The sequence below is a fragment of the Elaeis guineensis genome, chromosome 4 (genome assembly GCF_000442705.2).
Source record: "Elaeis guineensis isolate ETL-2024a chromosome 4, EG11, whole genome shotgun sequence".
Lineage (NCBI taxonomy): Eukaryota > Viridiplantae > Streptophyta > Magnoliopsida > Arecales > Arecaceae > Elaeis > Elaeis guineensis.
Window position 1 is genome coordinate 45753452 of NC_025996.2, and position 16934 is coordinate 45770385.

A 16934-nucleotide genomic window follows, 5' to 3' on the forward strand; every position below is an offset into this window, starting at 1 on the left:
TAGGATAACACTATGATTAATAATAGAACATTATATAAAAATTTAATGTGATATATAATATTAAGGATAGTCAATACTAATACAACATTATTTTTTTTTAAAATTATTACTCAAATGCATATCTAGACTAGGAAAAATGGTACCCAATTAGTTAGATATAGTTTTATCCTTTTTTATGGAATTCAATACCCATGGAAATCAACATTCCCATATCTAGAAAAGTTACAAAACATGTGAATGAGTTGGATTGGGAATTGAGACCCTTTCTGACCTCCCAATTCCTAACACAACCCCTGATCAGGAGATATAAGATTTCCTAACAGCCAAATAATTAAAATTAATAAACTTGTGATTAAAGTCAGCTTGCCAAGTCCTAAAACATGCTAGCTTTGAGCTAGGTTCAGTTTAAGTTGGCTAATTAGGTCAAGGATCACTAATCTTAGATGAGGCATAGCCGCGAGATCTGCAATAAATATTTTTTAAGTAATCATTATGATGTTTGAAAAATTAACATTTGATTTTGATGCAAGATGCATCAATACAGTTTCCCCAACAGAAATAGACTTCTCTTCAAAGTTCTATAAAATAACTGAATCCCCATTTTGATCCCTAAAACAGCACCATTATGGCCACGGGCAAAGCTTAAAGTTCAAAAAGGAGGGTATAATATTCAAATTTAACATAATTGACCTTTGTCTTAAATTTGCTCTCCTCTGTAGCTCTCCACTTAATCTTGGCTTGCAATACCAACAAAGAATCTCGTTTTCTGTCTGATAAAAACAAAAAAAAAAAAAAGAAGATTATAAGTGAGCACTCTAGCCATGGATTCTGGAAAGATAACTGGAAGACAACCATGCACCTTATAAAACAAAAGCTTGTGCAGAAACATTATGTATATATTATACACTTGCTGACAGAACCATCCATCTAAATCATCCAATTAATTCTGTAGTTTAACATTTGAAATAACCCCAAGAATTCTTGCACAAACCCAAAACAATACCGAGGATGTACTTCATCCATTCCGTGCCATACATTTGCATTTGCTGGAAATCTGGATCTTCGATAACTCAGCTTGCCAGGACAATGCATCAATAGAAGCTTCGAACAATTCTGATGATCAAGATGATATTTTGCCGATGCATCAAAAAAATAATGAAATAATAATAGATAGTCATGGAAGAGAAATTTGACTGTGCTATGAAAGAGAAGTCCTATTTCTCTCGATAGGCAGTTCGAAATGATCATCAGACACATCATTATTTTCTACTGCTAGTTCTTGGCTTGTTTGGGTTCCGCTGAAAGCATCTGATGGTATGTTGATTCCAGCAAACCCAACCATGACAGCAGCAGCTCCAATGTAATCCATGAGATGAGGGGCATTGCCAGTGAGTGAGTCAACAATGGCAGCAATCGGAACCTGAATTGTAAGACCAGCAGTTGCTACAGTCGTTGTTGTCAGATGGATGGCCTTTGCCCACAAGTAATCACTTAACACATTATCCAATAAACCTATACAAGAGGATTAAGTTAAATCAGTGCAATCAGTCTCTACTGTCTCCTGGACCATTTCAAAAGTATAGAATGATTTAGCATAATTTGAACACCGTGCGGTATTAGCCTTTCATGATCCAAAATGATGTGCTGGAAAATGATAATAATAATGTGATCAGCAGATTTAGTACAGCCTGTTATTAGAGGTACCCAACAAATATGTAAACCACATCAGCTAGCAATATAGGAGCTTGGTTGGACATCTACTATAGACTCGAGCAATCCCAATCGGACTCCAAAATGGCTCCTTATGGAAGAATAAAACTTACAACCCCAAATGTAACTTTGGCTACCTGTCAGATTGTCACTTATCTCCGGTCAGGACCTGCCAGGACAGAACTGATGACAGGCATGGCCTTTTGGCTTCTGAAAAAGAGATTGACATGTTTGCTGAGTTTCAAGTGGAGCCATATGTTTTTGAGTACAGCAAGCTTATTGCTACTTACTGCTGATACACCAAGTATCACTAAGCACTGGAATATTTCAGTTCCCTATTTCAAAAGCAGATGAAGTTCTGCAGTTAACAAATTATAAGCACCGCAGATTTGTTAATGCATTGTTTCAGACAACAGACTTCCTGGTAGATAGTCATATCACACATCCATATTAGCACTAAAATCTCTAATCTATTAACTCACATTGCCACCCTCTAGAAGCACATCCCACCATGTCAAAATAAATTAAAGGAAAAAAAAAGCAGTAGCTTTCCTTATCCTTAAGGCTTGTTGTAGTTAGAGATGGAGAAGAACACAAATAGCATGGGTTCAAAATAAATTGTGATGTTCAAGGTGATACAATTGATTACTGTTTCTCAATTAGCTGTTGCATCTTCCTTAATACCTCTATTTCTCTTTCTAGTTCACCCTTTTTTGATAATATTGAGTCCCAAAGGCAATTCCATTTAGCCACTAAAAGAAATTGCAGAGATATCCTAGAGAACCACGTTTTTGAAATCTCAAGGGAGGGATTTGGTGGCAACCAAATTTTCCAGACTTCTACAAAAGTCTTGCATGGTTGACAAGCCAATCATGTATACTTGGTTCCTCTTAGGGCATGTAACTATTGGTAATTAGCTTCTGAAAATGAATATCTTTCTTACTTCTCTTATGATGTCACTGATCTGGCAATCCAGAGGCAGCAGAGCATGGAAGAGGTCATGTCATGACAAAAGGTTATTTGGTATCATGGGATCAGCAAACGACCTACATACCATATTAAATGGTAGACTCCGAACCAAATACCAACCAAACTGTTAGAAACTTAATTGTTTTAAGAATGACCAGAGCACCTGAATAGATGGTCATTTCTTGTCATTCTTGTTTAGGTTGTTCTCACTTTCCTTTGCATCCAACAATGCTTTTGGTATCTTCTATGCAAACACTCCATCTATAGTACATCATGAGTTTGTGGAGGCATGTCATAGACATCGGCAGCCTATCATTGTACAATGTATAACTGTATATAGTTGCACTCCATAATCCAATTGTATCTAGGATTACATGTGAAGCATTGTAGCTTATTATAAGAATATGCATCTATCTATTGCAACTTGTGATTGGAGTGTTGCATTCAAGCATACACTCCAACATATGATCAGCATATTATGGAGGTAAAACAAGAAGCAAGACAGTTGCTGCAAAAAGGGAATATGACTGATGAACCAAAGTGTAGACAGCCATTCAGCAATACCAATGATGACCTACCAAGATAATGGGCTTGAAGTGGCAAGGGTTTATGAAAATACATATAACAAAGAGTAAATTCATAAAACGAACATATACCACTATATGCCTTCCTAAATATTAGTCATAAGTTCATCTTTCATTCATGTTAAAAGAATAGACTTCATCCTTCAGGCAATCCCCAATGACTGAAATTCATAGGATTGGGGCATTCCGATTTCCCCACAGAATGGGATGCACCACATCCAACCCCTATCCCAATGGTCGTCTTGGTCAGGCCTCTTGGTATTTCCTTTTTAATATTCATTTTTCTAATTTGCCTTAGAGGTTTTACTGTTTTATTAATTTTAAAAATATTTTTGGACTTCAAAAATAAGGAGTTAGTTAAATTGGTTTCATTTCGTGTATACTATTCATATCCATCCTCATGGTTGTTTCATATGCTTTTCCAAACCTAAATAGTAGCATTTTGGCCAGGATAATTTTAAATTAATCCTCGTTGTAGGTTTGAGTGCTACTGAACATGTCTGAAATTTATCCAAAGCATGTAATACTTAAATAGCATGTCCATTATAATAATCTAAACATGCTACATTTTTTCCTGAAATAAATTTTCCATTATGTTTGATAATAATTTATCCTGAAAAAAATTATAAATCTTATAAAAAATAAAATATATTAAAAAATAGTTTTGTATGTTGATCCTTACCCTACAGCATATCATAGTTCATGTCAAACATAAAAAAGGAACGATTTCTCCCATTTTCTTTATTCTGGGCCAAATTAATAGCTAAAAAAGAAAAAAGCACATCCCTTTGATTTTAGGTTTCTCAGTGTTGAGCAATTAACCACAATTATTGAAATCCTAAATTGCATAGGTCTCTTTCCCATCCTCTCCCTTCCTTCTCTCTCTTTCTCTTTTTCTCTCCCAGTTCATTGGACAATAGGCACTAGAGCTCGTAGCCTTCAGCAGAGGTACATCAAGTGTGGGGCTTGGTCACACTTTTCATTTGGAGGAAAAAAAAGAAAACAAAAATGAACAAATGAAGCGGGGAACTAGTTTAGTGCTAGGACGCAATGGGTAATAAAGCCTCAAAATTGCACTTCATTGGGCCCCAATCCCACTCTTCTTTGGGGAAAGGAAAATCAAGCTGATCCGTGAGGTAGAGGTGCTAGAATGGCAGGAAGATGCTATGGACCATAAACTACACGTCAGTCACCATGCCTGGAACCCATCCCAACTTAATTCACTAGCAAGCCTGTGATGATTATAAATACACTTGTACCACAAAAAGTCCCACTACTAGTCAATACTCCAGAGTCTAGAACATATGACCTCAATGAATTCAATATATACATGCACCCTTCTTCAAGATCTCTGTTACCTTTCTTAAGGTTTTCTCCATGTCAATAAAGACAAAGCCTATTCCCTTTTCTCTATACTTTTTTATTATTGTCTAAGTGAAAAAAGGCTGACCTCTATCACTGACCTCTAGAATCTAGCATGTGCTTAATACAAAAGGTGTGCAATAGATGGATGGCTATGATGCCATCCCAGTTACACAAATGGCTTAGTCTCTTCGTTTAAAGGAAAACAATGGCTTTGTAGGAGTTCATGAAGGATATATGACTTCATTTTTTTGAGAGTCGGTGAAGCTGGTCTCAACCATTTTGTGTTATGTATTAGTAGATCAGTTAATTGAGATTGATATTTTTCCCTTGATCCTTATTCAGCTACCCTTTAAGTGGTTTACAAGGTTGGTTACCCAATATTTAAAGCAATTACACATATTGTCTTTGCCATTTATTCTTATACACAGGTAGTGGTATGCTCATCCAATAGTTTGGCATTTTCTTGGTTTTCCCAATCTCATCAATTAAGGCCCTCTTCGATAGTTCTAGTTTCCGATTTTCAATTTTTTTTTTTTAAAAAAAAAATCTGAAGCAGGAATGTTGTTTGGTAACCTAGTTGTTATTTTCAGTTCTTTGAAAACTCTTTCTCAGTTTCTAGAAATTATAGAAACTAAAACAATCTAGTTCTCAAAGTTTTTGAAAACCAAAACTGCCTATGACCACCATAGCCTCAGTGACCATCACCACCACCAACCCTATCATTGCTTGCCACCCACCACCCTTTGCCAGCTGCCTCCCCCAAAACCAGCCACTGCCACTGCTGCCACCAAACAGCCCAAGTGACTACCAAACAAGTTTTGGGATTTTGATTTTCAGAAAATTGAAATTAGTTTTAGTTTTTTAAAAAAACTAAAAAAAGAAAACTGGAAACGGCGAAAAAATCCAGCCTAAATTTGCAAGCCAAGTTAAACCAGTATCTCCTATGATTTCCAAACCTCAATAGATATTTCATATAACCCTGATGTGACATGCTTTTATATCCTCTTCAAAGCTTTGACTCTTTTATATGAATTGCATGAAGAAAACCCAAAAAACCTTTGATTGTGCCTCTTGAATACAAATTTCTCTAGTAGATTTCTCATTCAACAATATTGAGAATAGCATTCCCATCTTTCTTTAGATTCATCATCTTACACGAAGATCCTGTTGTTTGCATGCATCTAAGTAAATCAATACCTTTAGATTTCCTCTCCTTGTTAGCAATATTATAAATTTCCCTCACCTTCCTTTCAATATAGTTTATCATGTGAATTATCAAATGATGTATATTCCGCCTTACCAGTCCTTCTGCATCTTTCTTAGCCTTCTTATATCTTTCATAATCTTAAATATCATTCATAATTTTCTATTTTTTAAAATAAATTCTTCTTGCCTTATTGCCTACAGTACATTATTATTGCATCACCAAGTTTTTTCTTTTTGTTGTCTACGTGTGCTGTCCTTTGGTTCCCCAAGAACTTCTCTAGCTACTCTCCTAATATAGTCAGTCATCTGATCCCATGTTCTAGTTGGTTCGGTTTTTAACTTCTAATTTTCCTCTTTTGACAATGTATTCCTGAAATATGCAACATTTTCACCATTTTAGAATGCACCATCAAATCACCGAGCATTAATTAATTTAATCCATTTCTTCTTGCACTAGATATATAGATCTAAAACCATGAGCCTTTGTTGTGTGGTCAAGTTTTCCCTTGGTATCAAATTACAACCTTGCTCGTTGATCGTTCTCTATTTTGTATAACAAGGTAATCTATTTATAACAAATTTTTATCCACTCTAAAGGGTACTAAATGTTCATCTTTCTTCTTAAAAAATTCTTTTTTGCAATTGTTCAATCATGTATACTGCAAACTCAAGAATGGAATCTTCCACAAAATTCCTATCACTAAAATCATATCCACCACGTACCCTCCCATACTCCATGTTACTTTCCTTGAATGCCCATTTGGGAAACAACCTTTAATTACCCATTTCCCTTTAGAATATATTTATACTCATCCATCAACCACCTCCCAAAACTATCTCTCCCTATTGATAAAGCCTACTTGCAATGCGCAAATGCTAACTACATTAATAATCTCCTTGTCTAGCACTAACTTGATGTCTCTTAGTAATATCACTTTTCCTTTCACATAACAATTTTAACCTTCATTTCTTTATCCACTACTATTCCAACTCCATTACTGTTATTATCATTCCATAAATATAAAAGTTTGTAATTACCATTAATATCTTAGACTTTCTTTCCATTAAGTTTCTGAGAATGTGATAAAAGTGACACGAACCTTTGCCAACAATAAGGCCACATTGCTTCCATGTAAGCTTGTGAAAGGGCTCTAGCTTTGTAAAATTCAACAGTAGAGCAACAGGAAGAAAGATCAAAAGATTAAACAGCCCAAGAAATCCAAGAAACTGAGCTGTACTTGCTTGACCTTCTCCTTTTGTCTCATCAGGCAGCTTTTTACGAATCAGTGTGATGTATACAGCATACAGGCCTGCTGAAAGAAGAGCAAGAATGTCTCCAAGAAGATGATTTGTTCCAATTGCATTGGCTGCAGGATTTGGATTTGAATCAGCCAGGCTGACTATTATTGTTCCCCCCATGCACAGAAGAACGCTAATCAGCTTTACCCATGTAAACTTCTCTCCTAGGAATGCTAAAGCGACCAAGAAAGTGAAAAGGCTAGATGTACTGCTTAAGATAGTATTAGACTGCAAAAAAGGAATAAGCACCCATTACAATGTTATAGCAAGATGGAAGGAAAGAAGAAAGTAAAAGGAGAAGACACACATATTTCTATGTGTTTAAGGATACGTACTGTTACAGTGGTATATTTGAGAGACAGATTGAAAGTCAGTTGTGCTAAAAACCAAAAAGGGCATATCAACAAGCTGACTTTAGCTACACGAGTGCGTGTCCATCGACCCTTTGCATCTACTTCTTTACTGCAGTCTTGACTCACAACATCCAATTCTGGTTGACCACATGCATTAGCATGACTAGATTCTGGAAGCCTGGACTGAACTCCAGATAAAGTATCCTCTTTACTATGACCCGCTAAAACATTGGGGTTCGTATCATGATTACTCTCATGAAGAAGATTTACATTCTCCAAATCACTAGATTGTTGTTTGTCTGCATCTTTCTTATTTCTCAAACAAGACCAAAAACCTTCAATTGAATCCTCAAAATGCCTTGAAATTTCAACAATAGGGATGTAAACCACAAACAATGAGTTGCAAATGTATGTTATTAGGAAAGGAGAAACACCAGCATCTACTACAGATTGAACTATAAAACTGGCAGCAATCCATATGGTTGCAACTGCAATTATGTACATCAAACCTATTGCCCAACGCATGGTATCTCTGTCCATCCACCTCTCAACCCATTTCCACCGATGACCAGTTCCAGAGTCATCTAACTTTTCCATATTTCCTGTTCAACAGAAACCATTTCATTAATGCTTTCATGCTATACTAAAGAAATGACCATTTTTTCTGAGTATTCATGCATTGCCAGTGGAACAGGAAAATGACATTAAATAATGAAGATTTTAATCACCCAAAAGACGAAACCTGTCTTCTAAATTTGTCTAAAATATATGCTGACAAGATAGCAGAGGATTAATAAGAAACTTTAAAAATAGAATTATCATGTTGCTGCTGTAATTACTTGATTTTTATTACTTCTTTTCGGGAAAACTATCTTATCTGTCAGGAATTATATGACAACCAGCACAAAAGAAAACAACCATTTGGCATGGGAATTTGCTTTATGTACCATATAATGCTATCTAGACCCATTTATTCCATCAAAGCAAGTGTTTTAAGTATTTCTTTGCAATTAAAATTTTGGTTTACTATAATTTCTTACTCTGACATCCAGTGTATCGTTTTAAACTTCTTGTTTATACTACTAGCAAAAAATTAATTTCTTTAAAAAAACAACACATATTTCTTATCCCTAAACCTTGATCATTAACTATCCAAAGGTCACAATAATGAAATTTCACCAAAAGGCAAAGGACAATCATCAATTCAACAGGTTCTTTTATGTGTGATGTCTTTGCATAAGAATTGAAGGTTGGTTTAAATATTCAACAAACCTGCAGTAAGGTGGATGAGGTGGCAAGTATTTTTAGCACATCATTTTGCAAGATTATTAAGTGTGGTTGGGACATGTAGTATATTATAAGACACCATTAAAGCTTGCAGAGTTGTATGAACAAGAAATAATGCATTAGCAACAGTGTTGCATGGACATGGGTATGAGAATCAGATTCGTACCTATATTCGAGTGTCAGCAAGAGCGGAAAAGGAGATGCAAAGATAGGATGAAGTTTAATTTCCACTAAATTACATATTCATAACTTTAAATATTGTCTTGAACATTAAAAAAAATATAAAACTGATATTGTTTGCTAAGATCTTTCAATATACATGTTTCTCATTCAAACATCCTAATTAACTTGGGGATATACAAAAAGAAGTATTTTACAATGTTGTTTCAATACAAACATCCTTGACCAATCTCTAAAATGAACGAGGATTCACTTCTACCATGAAAATAGATGGTCAAACTCATTGTTGCATGATATCAGCTCTCTTCCCATCTTTAAGAGTGGCTAAAAAGGAACAACATAAGTATCCGAGTGTCTGGTAAGTATCAGATACAGAAATCAGATGTGAGTGTCTAGGTAATACAAGTAATCAAGAGGGATGAGACATGAAAGAAAAAAAAAAGCACACTTGTCTTTTCAATGAGCAAAACGGACTGAAATCCCTCTAAAAATGACAGTAAGTAAGGTATGATTTGGAAGCATAACATTAGAATTTAGAAAATACTTCTTGAAAGGAGTTGAAGAAGCTTCGTTCAAAGAAAAAATTTCGGGTAAACTCAGAAAGATGGTATATGCGTGTCCAATTAACAATTGAGGAGACTTGGGTAAGTGCACCTTACATTTGTATTAATGGACTCGGAAAGAGAAAGAAAGTTCTATTATAATTAAAATTCATGAGAATAAATTTAAAATCTTTCACGGGCAGATGACTTGTATGAGAGATGATTTGGACCAAGGATTTGCAAGGTCAATCCTACCGACTAAAGCAATGCCTGTTGATTATAGGCCTTGACTATTAAAGGATGATTTTGACCAGGTGATAGCCCAAGAGACCAGGCAACTTCCCAGGAGACAGAATTTGTCCAAGATTTACAAAGTAACTTATATTTTCACATATTTCAATTACTGATTTTAACTCAACTATCCATATTACATGATCCTATGATACACCCGCAACAATTACCTATGAGTTCTACATAATACATAATACTTTGGTCCGGTCTTCTAATTTTATTGTTTAATCTAAGCTTATGAAGCATAAGTTTACAACACTATTGTTGTCCTAGAACAAAAATTAGAGCACACATTCTCCCATAACCAACATATAGAAATCACATTAATACATGATGTTCCTACTGTGATGATAGTAGTAAGACTAGTATGTTACTACTTCCTACTATCATAAAATTAATTACACTAGTATATTACTGCAGTATAAAAAGGATGAAAAGAGAGCACAGTATAAGATAAAAACCACTAGGAATAACACACAACACAAACACAAAAAGCGCCAATAGCAAGACTGAAAATCCCCAACGCATATCCTTGATTCAAACACACTTTTAGATTCCCAATCCAACTCAATTTAATAATAAATCCCTCATCGATCCGCAAAAACGTTCTAGACGAATATCCTATCAATAACATCAATTGCAATCCAGAGAGGGAAGAAAAAATAGAGAGCGAGGAAGAGGGAAGGAGATGAACAAGATTCTCTCATTCCCTTTTCTTCTCTTTTTCTTTGGGTGAGAAAAGCCCCTAGGATTAGAACTCGCAAAGTTACATATTAGATTAATATTAGATAAAATAAAAATCCTTAGCGAAAGAAACAAAGGGGCATGCGATTGGGGAAGATAGAGATAGAAGATTTACCTTGAGGCCGTCGTTCCCTTCGATTCAATCGTCTCGGTGAGGCGTTGTCTTGGTGGAACGGAGGCCTCTTCGTCAAGGCCGTCGTTCCCTTTTCGTGCCTTTTTGAAGGTTCCTTTTTAAACCCTTTTTTTTTTTTCATCCTAGGATTATTTGAAAAGGAAAAGACTCAATTTTTGTGAAAAAAATTAAAAAAAAATGAACTTGACTTTTTTTGTGCGTGAATTTTTTTGTGAGCATGGGAAAAATATGATGAAAGAATTTTTCATTCTTTTATGGTAAATAATATTTACAAAAAAATATTATGAAGAGTGTTCGGAGGAAAATATTGGACATGTAGAATTTTTTTTTTTATTGAGTTCAAAATTTTTAGTGATATTTTTCGTATATAGTTTTCTTTTTAAAGCTCCTAGTTTAACCTTTCTTTTTTTATTCTCACACTCTTCAAAAGGGATTAAATTAGACTTTTGTGTGAAAAGAAAAAAAAAAAAAATAATTCTTTTTGTGCATGAAAGTTTTTTTGGATGAGGAAAAATATTAAGATGGAATTTTTTTTCTTCATTTTTATGAATAATATTTATATAAAATTATTATGAAGAGTCCCAAGAGATAAACAATGGTGATGTAGATAATTTTTCATTTATTATAAAAGTCAGAGTTTTCTTTATTTTGTTAGTGATATTTTTTGTGCATGTGGCAATTTTAATTTTTTTTAATATTTTTTTAACAAAGTTTTTCTCAAAAAATTTTTGGGACATTTCAAAAGTAATTAATTAGATTTTCATACAAAAAAAAATTGAAATTCAAATTTGTTTATTGGTAATAATTTTTGAGGCCGTGTTTTTTTTTTTGCTTCAAAATATTTTTTTTTGACCAAAACTTGTTGTCATGGAACTCTTCAAAAAGAAATAAATTAGATTTTTGCACAAAAAAAAAGAAAAGTTTTGAATTCAATTTTTTTTTTGTGCTTGAATTTCTTTGTGGACATGGAGAAAAAAATATTATGAAGAAATTTTTCTTCTTTTTAATGACTGTGGCAAATAATATTTACATAATATTAGGAACCTAGTATTTTCTCCTATTTTGTTAAATTCATTTTTTTTTCTTGATAAATTTTGGTGCTTTTTTAAAATTTTAAATATTCTTTTAATTGCTAAAATATTTTATTCTAGAACTCTTTGAAAAAAATAAATAGATTTTATTATAAAAAAAGAAAAAAATTACTGTAATAAATAATTTTTATAGAGTCATGGGAGGAAAATATTAGTGACATAAGATTTTTTCTTGTTGTAGAGTTCAATTTTTTTTAGTAGTAGGTTTTATTTACATTATTTTTCTTCTCTTTTTTAATTTTTTTTCATTTTGAAATATTTACAGAAAAAAATTATATTTTCAAAAAAAAAAAAAAAAAGAGATATTGAACTTGGGGTGCAAATGGATCGGGTTAGACTAAGTCATAAGCGACCTTGACTTGATATAATTTCTTGATTGGGTTTTAATATTAGACCTAAATCCAATCTAATTGAAAATCGAACCAAGTTGGGTCCATAGTGAAAATTTGACCTAATTGGTCAATTGTGGTTGGGTTGGTTCCATGTATAACCTAGCCTCGATGTAAAAAATTCATATTTGGATTGAGTTCAAGTAAGATCTCCATCAAATGTAGGTAACTATATTTTAATCACTACACAATGAATGGCTATTAACCATATAAAGTAGGCAATAAAACAATATTCCTCTCAAAATAAATTACGATACAAAAATAATTTTAAAGTATCTTTTATGTTTAAAATATTGCTCATATAATTCTTAAATCACAATTTTACGGCTTAAACGGGTTCAAATCCTATTGGTATACCGGATTCAAATGGGGTCAGTTCATAGAGTTGAAGATCCAAATTGATCCAAAAATCAAATGGATTGGATTGGGTAGGGTCAATTAGTAAATCTAGATCCAACCTAGAAAATGAAATAGATTTAATTTTAGAGCCTGACCTAACTCAAGGATCTTTTAATGCAGGTTGGATTGGGTCTAAATGGGTTGGGTCATAGGTCAATCCGACCCATTTGTATTTTCAGATGTGACAACATAAGGAGGGGCGAACTAGGTTTCTTAAAATTTATTTGAAGTGTTCGTATCCAAAATAAATTAAAAGGTATTTATGCAGTGCTTAATAGTAAATAAATGAGCAATAAAAGAATAAATATAAAGATAAATATACAATCATAAACATAGGAGATTTATAGTGGTTTGGTGCTTAACTCAGCACCTATATCCACTTTTCAAGTCAGTGTACTTAGGAATTCCAACTATAATCCTGAAAGATTATAATTTGATTATTTTCATAGATTTACAATCTAATCCAGTTAATTTTTTCAGGCTTACTAATTGAAATCTTACAACTGATTGTTTTTCTGGGCTCACAATTAACCTAGTTGATTTTTACTGGCTCACCAAGTAAAACCTTATAATATTCAATTTATGGCTTGAATCAATCCTCAAAAACTAAAGTTTTTTTTTCCAAAAAACTTATAGCAGTAAAAGAAAGATATACAGTAAATTTAAAGCAATAATAAACTTTTTAAACTTTTGAAAAAGTTAGAGTAATTGAGCTCTTGAATTGCTTTAATTTTTTCTTTGAATGCTTAAAAGAGGATTGATGGAGACTTGAATGCTTTTGCTTGATGGTTGCTAACTTAATTAAGTACACTCTTCCTCTCTTTTAAGTGGAGTAAATGTGGGAAGGTGAAAATTGAAAGCTCTTGGAATGTCCTTCCTCTCTCTCTTTTGTTCCTCTCCGTAACTTGAATATTATCTTCCATAAAATTCAATACCTTCAATTCTTAGTTCTCAATTTAAGTTCTTCATTTTTATAGTTCAAAAATGCAAGAATTAATGCACTAGTCATTGAAGCCTGAAAATAGCCGTTATAAATAAAATATAGCTATTTGAAATAATTTGAAAAACTAGCCATTATTCTATCAAATATCTGAGTCAGCTCGTCCAAGCTCTTAGTTGGCTAATCTGAAGTATTGAATCGGCTAAATAAAAATTTGAGATAACTCAGAAATAGATATAAATTTTTCAGCATTCTGTCTATTCTGTTTATTTAAGATTAGATTAGCTCAAATAACCTCTTAGTCAGTTAATTTCATGACTTAGTTGACTAACTATTTTTCTAAGTCAACTTAAAAAACTTATAAATTTTTACTGCTTTGTATCTTCTTCTATCTCTGAGATCATCGACTATCTCATTTTTGTAAGTCGGCTAATTTTCTATCTTGATTAGCTATACTATTTTCAAGATCGGCTTAGGAGAATCTTTGAAATCTTCAATCTATTTCCTTTACTCTGAGTCTGAAGTTGAGTCAATTATCCATATAGGTGAGCTGGCTATAATCCTATCTTAATCAACTCAAATAAAAATTTGATCAGCTAAGAAAAATTATCTGAATTTTATATATTTCTATCTTTTTTCTTAAACTGATACTGGATCGACTAATCTTTTTCTTGGTTGACTCAAAGGCATGTCAAGCATGTCAAAAATAATTTCATCTATTTTTGAGTAGTTTTTTTTATTAAAATATATTCTAGGTTAAATTTGCTTTTTCAAAATTAATCTTTTAGTAGATAAACTTATTGATAAGTCTTTCTAGGCTATATTTTTTTTATCAAATTTTTTTTATATCGAACTCAATTTCTTTACTTCCAAAACTAAAACTTTGACTTTGAAAATATGAAATTATTAAAATTTGAGAGGACTTCTTTTTTAATGAGATTAACCATTGACTATTGTAAGAAATCCTACAATCACTTTAAAAAATATTATTAGTAACAATACTTTGTATCTTTTGATAGCATCAAAATCAATTCTAAGGCTAACAATCTTTTTCTTTTCTAATAAATATCTTAATAATAAAGATCCAGCATTCATTAAATTTGAGTAAGTTTTAACTAAAACTCTCCCTTTCTTATGTAGATAAGCAATATTTTTGAAATAACATTAAGATATCAATTTTAAATAAGTTTTGACCAAAACTCTCCTTTTTTTTTTTTGTAGAAAAGCAATATTTTTGAAAAACTATTAAATTTGCTCTTGATTTCTCTCTTTTTTGAAATTTCTGTGATTTCTCCCTCTTATTTTTTGAATTTTAAATATGTTTTAGTACTCTCCTAATTTTTCTCCCTTTTTGTTAGAATCAAAAAGGTTAACAATATTTTTCTCTCCTTTGTGTGATAATTAAGCACATTTATTCATCAGTATAATCAATTATAACCAATCAATCACTCATTCAATCATTTTAATGAAATTCAATCAGTCATTCAATCATGCAATCAAACATACACTCATTCATTTCACAGAACATAATATGTCATTGATAAATAAAATTTTTACATAATATTAAAAAGCCTGTCCTTTACAAAAAGAGATAAAAGGAGGACAAGACAGGCATACTAAAATAAATATAAACAAACATCTAAAATGTGATAATGACATGTAGATGTTTTAAAGGCTGTTGGTGTTGTATGACTTCGAGGACCTTTGGGTGAATTCAATAGGAGGGCTTCTCCTAATCCTAGAGATATGACAGTAAGGGCGTCGGGTCATGTAGTAGGCCTAATGGATGAAGGTCTGAAAGAGGTTGGGGGTCTAGCAGATGTAGAAAGCTGAGTTTGAATGGGAGGAATGATGGGAATTGCTTGCTTTTGATTCCTTTGAATAGTTTTTATCTTAATTTCAATGACTACAACTCTCTAAACCAAATTACTAATAAGTTGATGTGTATTTGCCATTCAACAATATCCAAGTTAGGAATTAGCCTATAGATAGTAGTGACATGAGCTTGAAAACCACTGGATGATGAAAAATCTTATGTTTGTTTATGGATAGAATCTTGTGATTGCATAGCAGAAGTAGCTTGTTCATCACTAAATTCTTTTATCTTTTCTTTTCCCATTGATCATTTCCTTGTTCACCTTCAATTTACTTTTTCATATCCCATTCGGTTAAGAGAATGCTTATCGTAAGTATCTGAGTGATGCAAAAACTCTACTTGGCTCATGTTCTATATCAATACCAGCATCCTTGAATACAAGAGTGAGAGGCATTCCATAGGATATATTTTCTTTACTTTTGGTAATAGTTTCTTATCTCTGATTGACGATGAGAGTGAGAAGGTTCAGAGGATATTCACAGACTATATAGTACATGATTTGAAGATCCTTTTTAGTTACATAGTCAAACTCTCTGATAGTTAAAGCATTTTAGGGCTAGTACTAATGTCAATTTGGTATATCTTTCTCTAAAAAGAACTCATAAATCTAGATCTTCTTTTAAAAAATATGATTGATGCTATTCTTTATATTTTTAATATTTTTAAAAATAAGAAACTCATATTTTTTATGCTACCAATATCATTTTTTGCCATCACTATTGCAGCTTGTATTTTTCTATCATTGCCATTATTTATGTGCTACTGCCACCAATCCTACAATCATTATTGCAATCATTGCCATCAATGCCTAGCCACATTCCATAATATCATTATTGTTTCTACTACCAAAATCAATATGGTCATCGCCGTCACCACACCATCTTGTTGAGATTCATTGTTGAGTCCAAATCCAATTAGAATTCTATTTTTAATTGGTTATTAGTTTTAATGACTTTAGGATTCTATTTAATTATTTCTTGTATATCCTATTCAAACAGGACTTTGTCTCTAATATTACTCTATCTATTTTAGAGTTTATATTTTAATAAATTTTGGTTTCTAAGTTCAGATAAGAGTCAAACTTTCACCTATATGATCTCTATTTAAAGAGATCATTGGCATCTCCTTAATATGTGGAAAACAACATGCAAAATGTGTGGAAGAGCATGGAGAAGAAAAAAGGAGGAGAGATTATTTGAGTGTGTAGAAACTCTTTTATAAGATGTCTTTGTTTGGTTTTATTTTTTATTTTCTTTTGAATTAATTTATTTTCTCTCTCAAATTTTTTTGTTTTACAATTATTTTTTCTCATGATTCTCTATAAATATTTTTATGTTCAGTATTTGTTTTGGATCTTGGGCCGGCACAATCGATTTCTTCTGTGTAGCATGCCATTTTACAGGACATCAGAGCTAAAGATTTTAAAATTAGTGGTTCGTGTGTTTATGGTTCTATATGATATTAGGGCTATAGACTTAAAGAATGGTTGAGTAGTTTGTGATTTTGATTAGATTTATTTGAAGTATAATTTTTGGAATAACAATATGATTATTGGTGGCTCCCGTGTTTATAGTTC

At 32.5% G+C, this 16934-nt stretch overlaps 1 protein-coding gene across 3 annotated transcripts; it reads right to left on the reverse strand.

Moving 5' to 3' along the window:
* Positions 1-464: 464 nt before the first annotated feature.
* Positions 465-10799, reverse strand: LOC105042840 (thiamine-repressible mitochondrial transport protein THI74). Of its 3 annotated transcripts, none has more exons than XR_012140971.1 (5): positions 10646-10799; positions 7469-8088; positions 6935-7361; positions 1004-1512; positions 465-770 (listed from the first exon to the last, which is right to left on the reverse strand). XR_012140971.1 is itself a non-coding variant. In XM_073256511.1 (4 exons), exons 1-4 carry the CDS (start codon positions 10782-10784, stop codon positions 1199-1201), a joined length of 1500 nt encoding a protein of 499 aa, XP_073112612.1. In that variant the 5' UTR covers positions 10785-10799; the 3' UTR covers positions 838-1198. The 3 variants fall into 3 exon arrangements, 1 of the variants encoding a protein (XP_073112612.1); XR_012140970.1 differs by having other exon boundaries at positions 860-1512; XM_073256511.1 differs by lacking the exon at positions 465-770 and having other exon boundaries at positions 838-1512.
* Positions 10800-16934: the final 6135 nt, after the last annotated feature.

Excerpts from the sequence above, each read along its gene's own strand:
- LOC105042840 (XM_073256511.1), bottom strand. The coding sequence starts at position 10,784 with ATGAAAAAAAAAAAAGGGTTTAAAAAGGAACCTTCAAAAAGGCACGAA. Across the intron at positions 8,089-10,645 it reads AAGGGAACGACGGCCTCAAG|GAAATATGGAAAAGTTAGAT; the intron begins GTAAATCTTCTA and ends TCTGTTGAACAG. Across the intron at positions 1,513-6,934 it reads TGGCCTTATTGTTGGCAAAG|GTTTATTGGATAATGTGTTA; the intron begins GTTCGTGTCACT and ends CCTCTTGTATAG.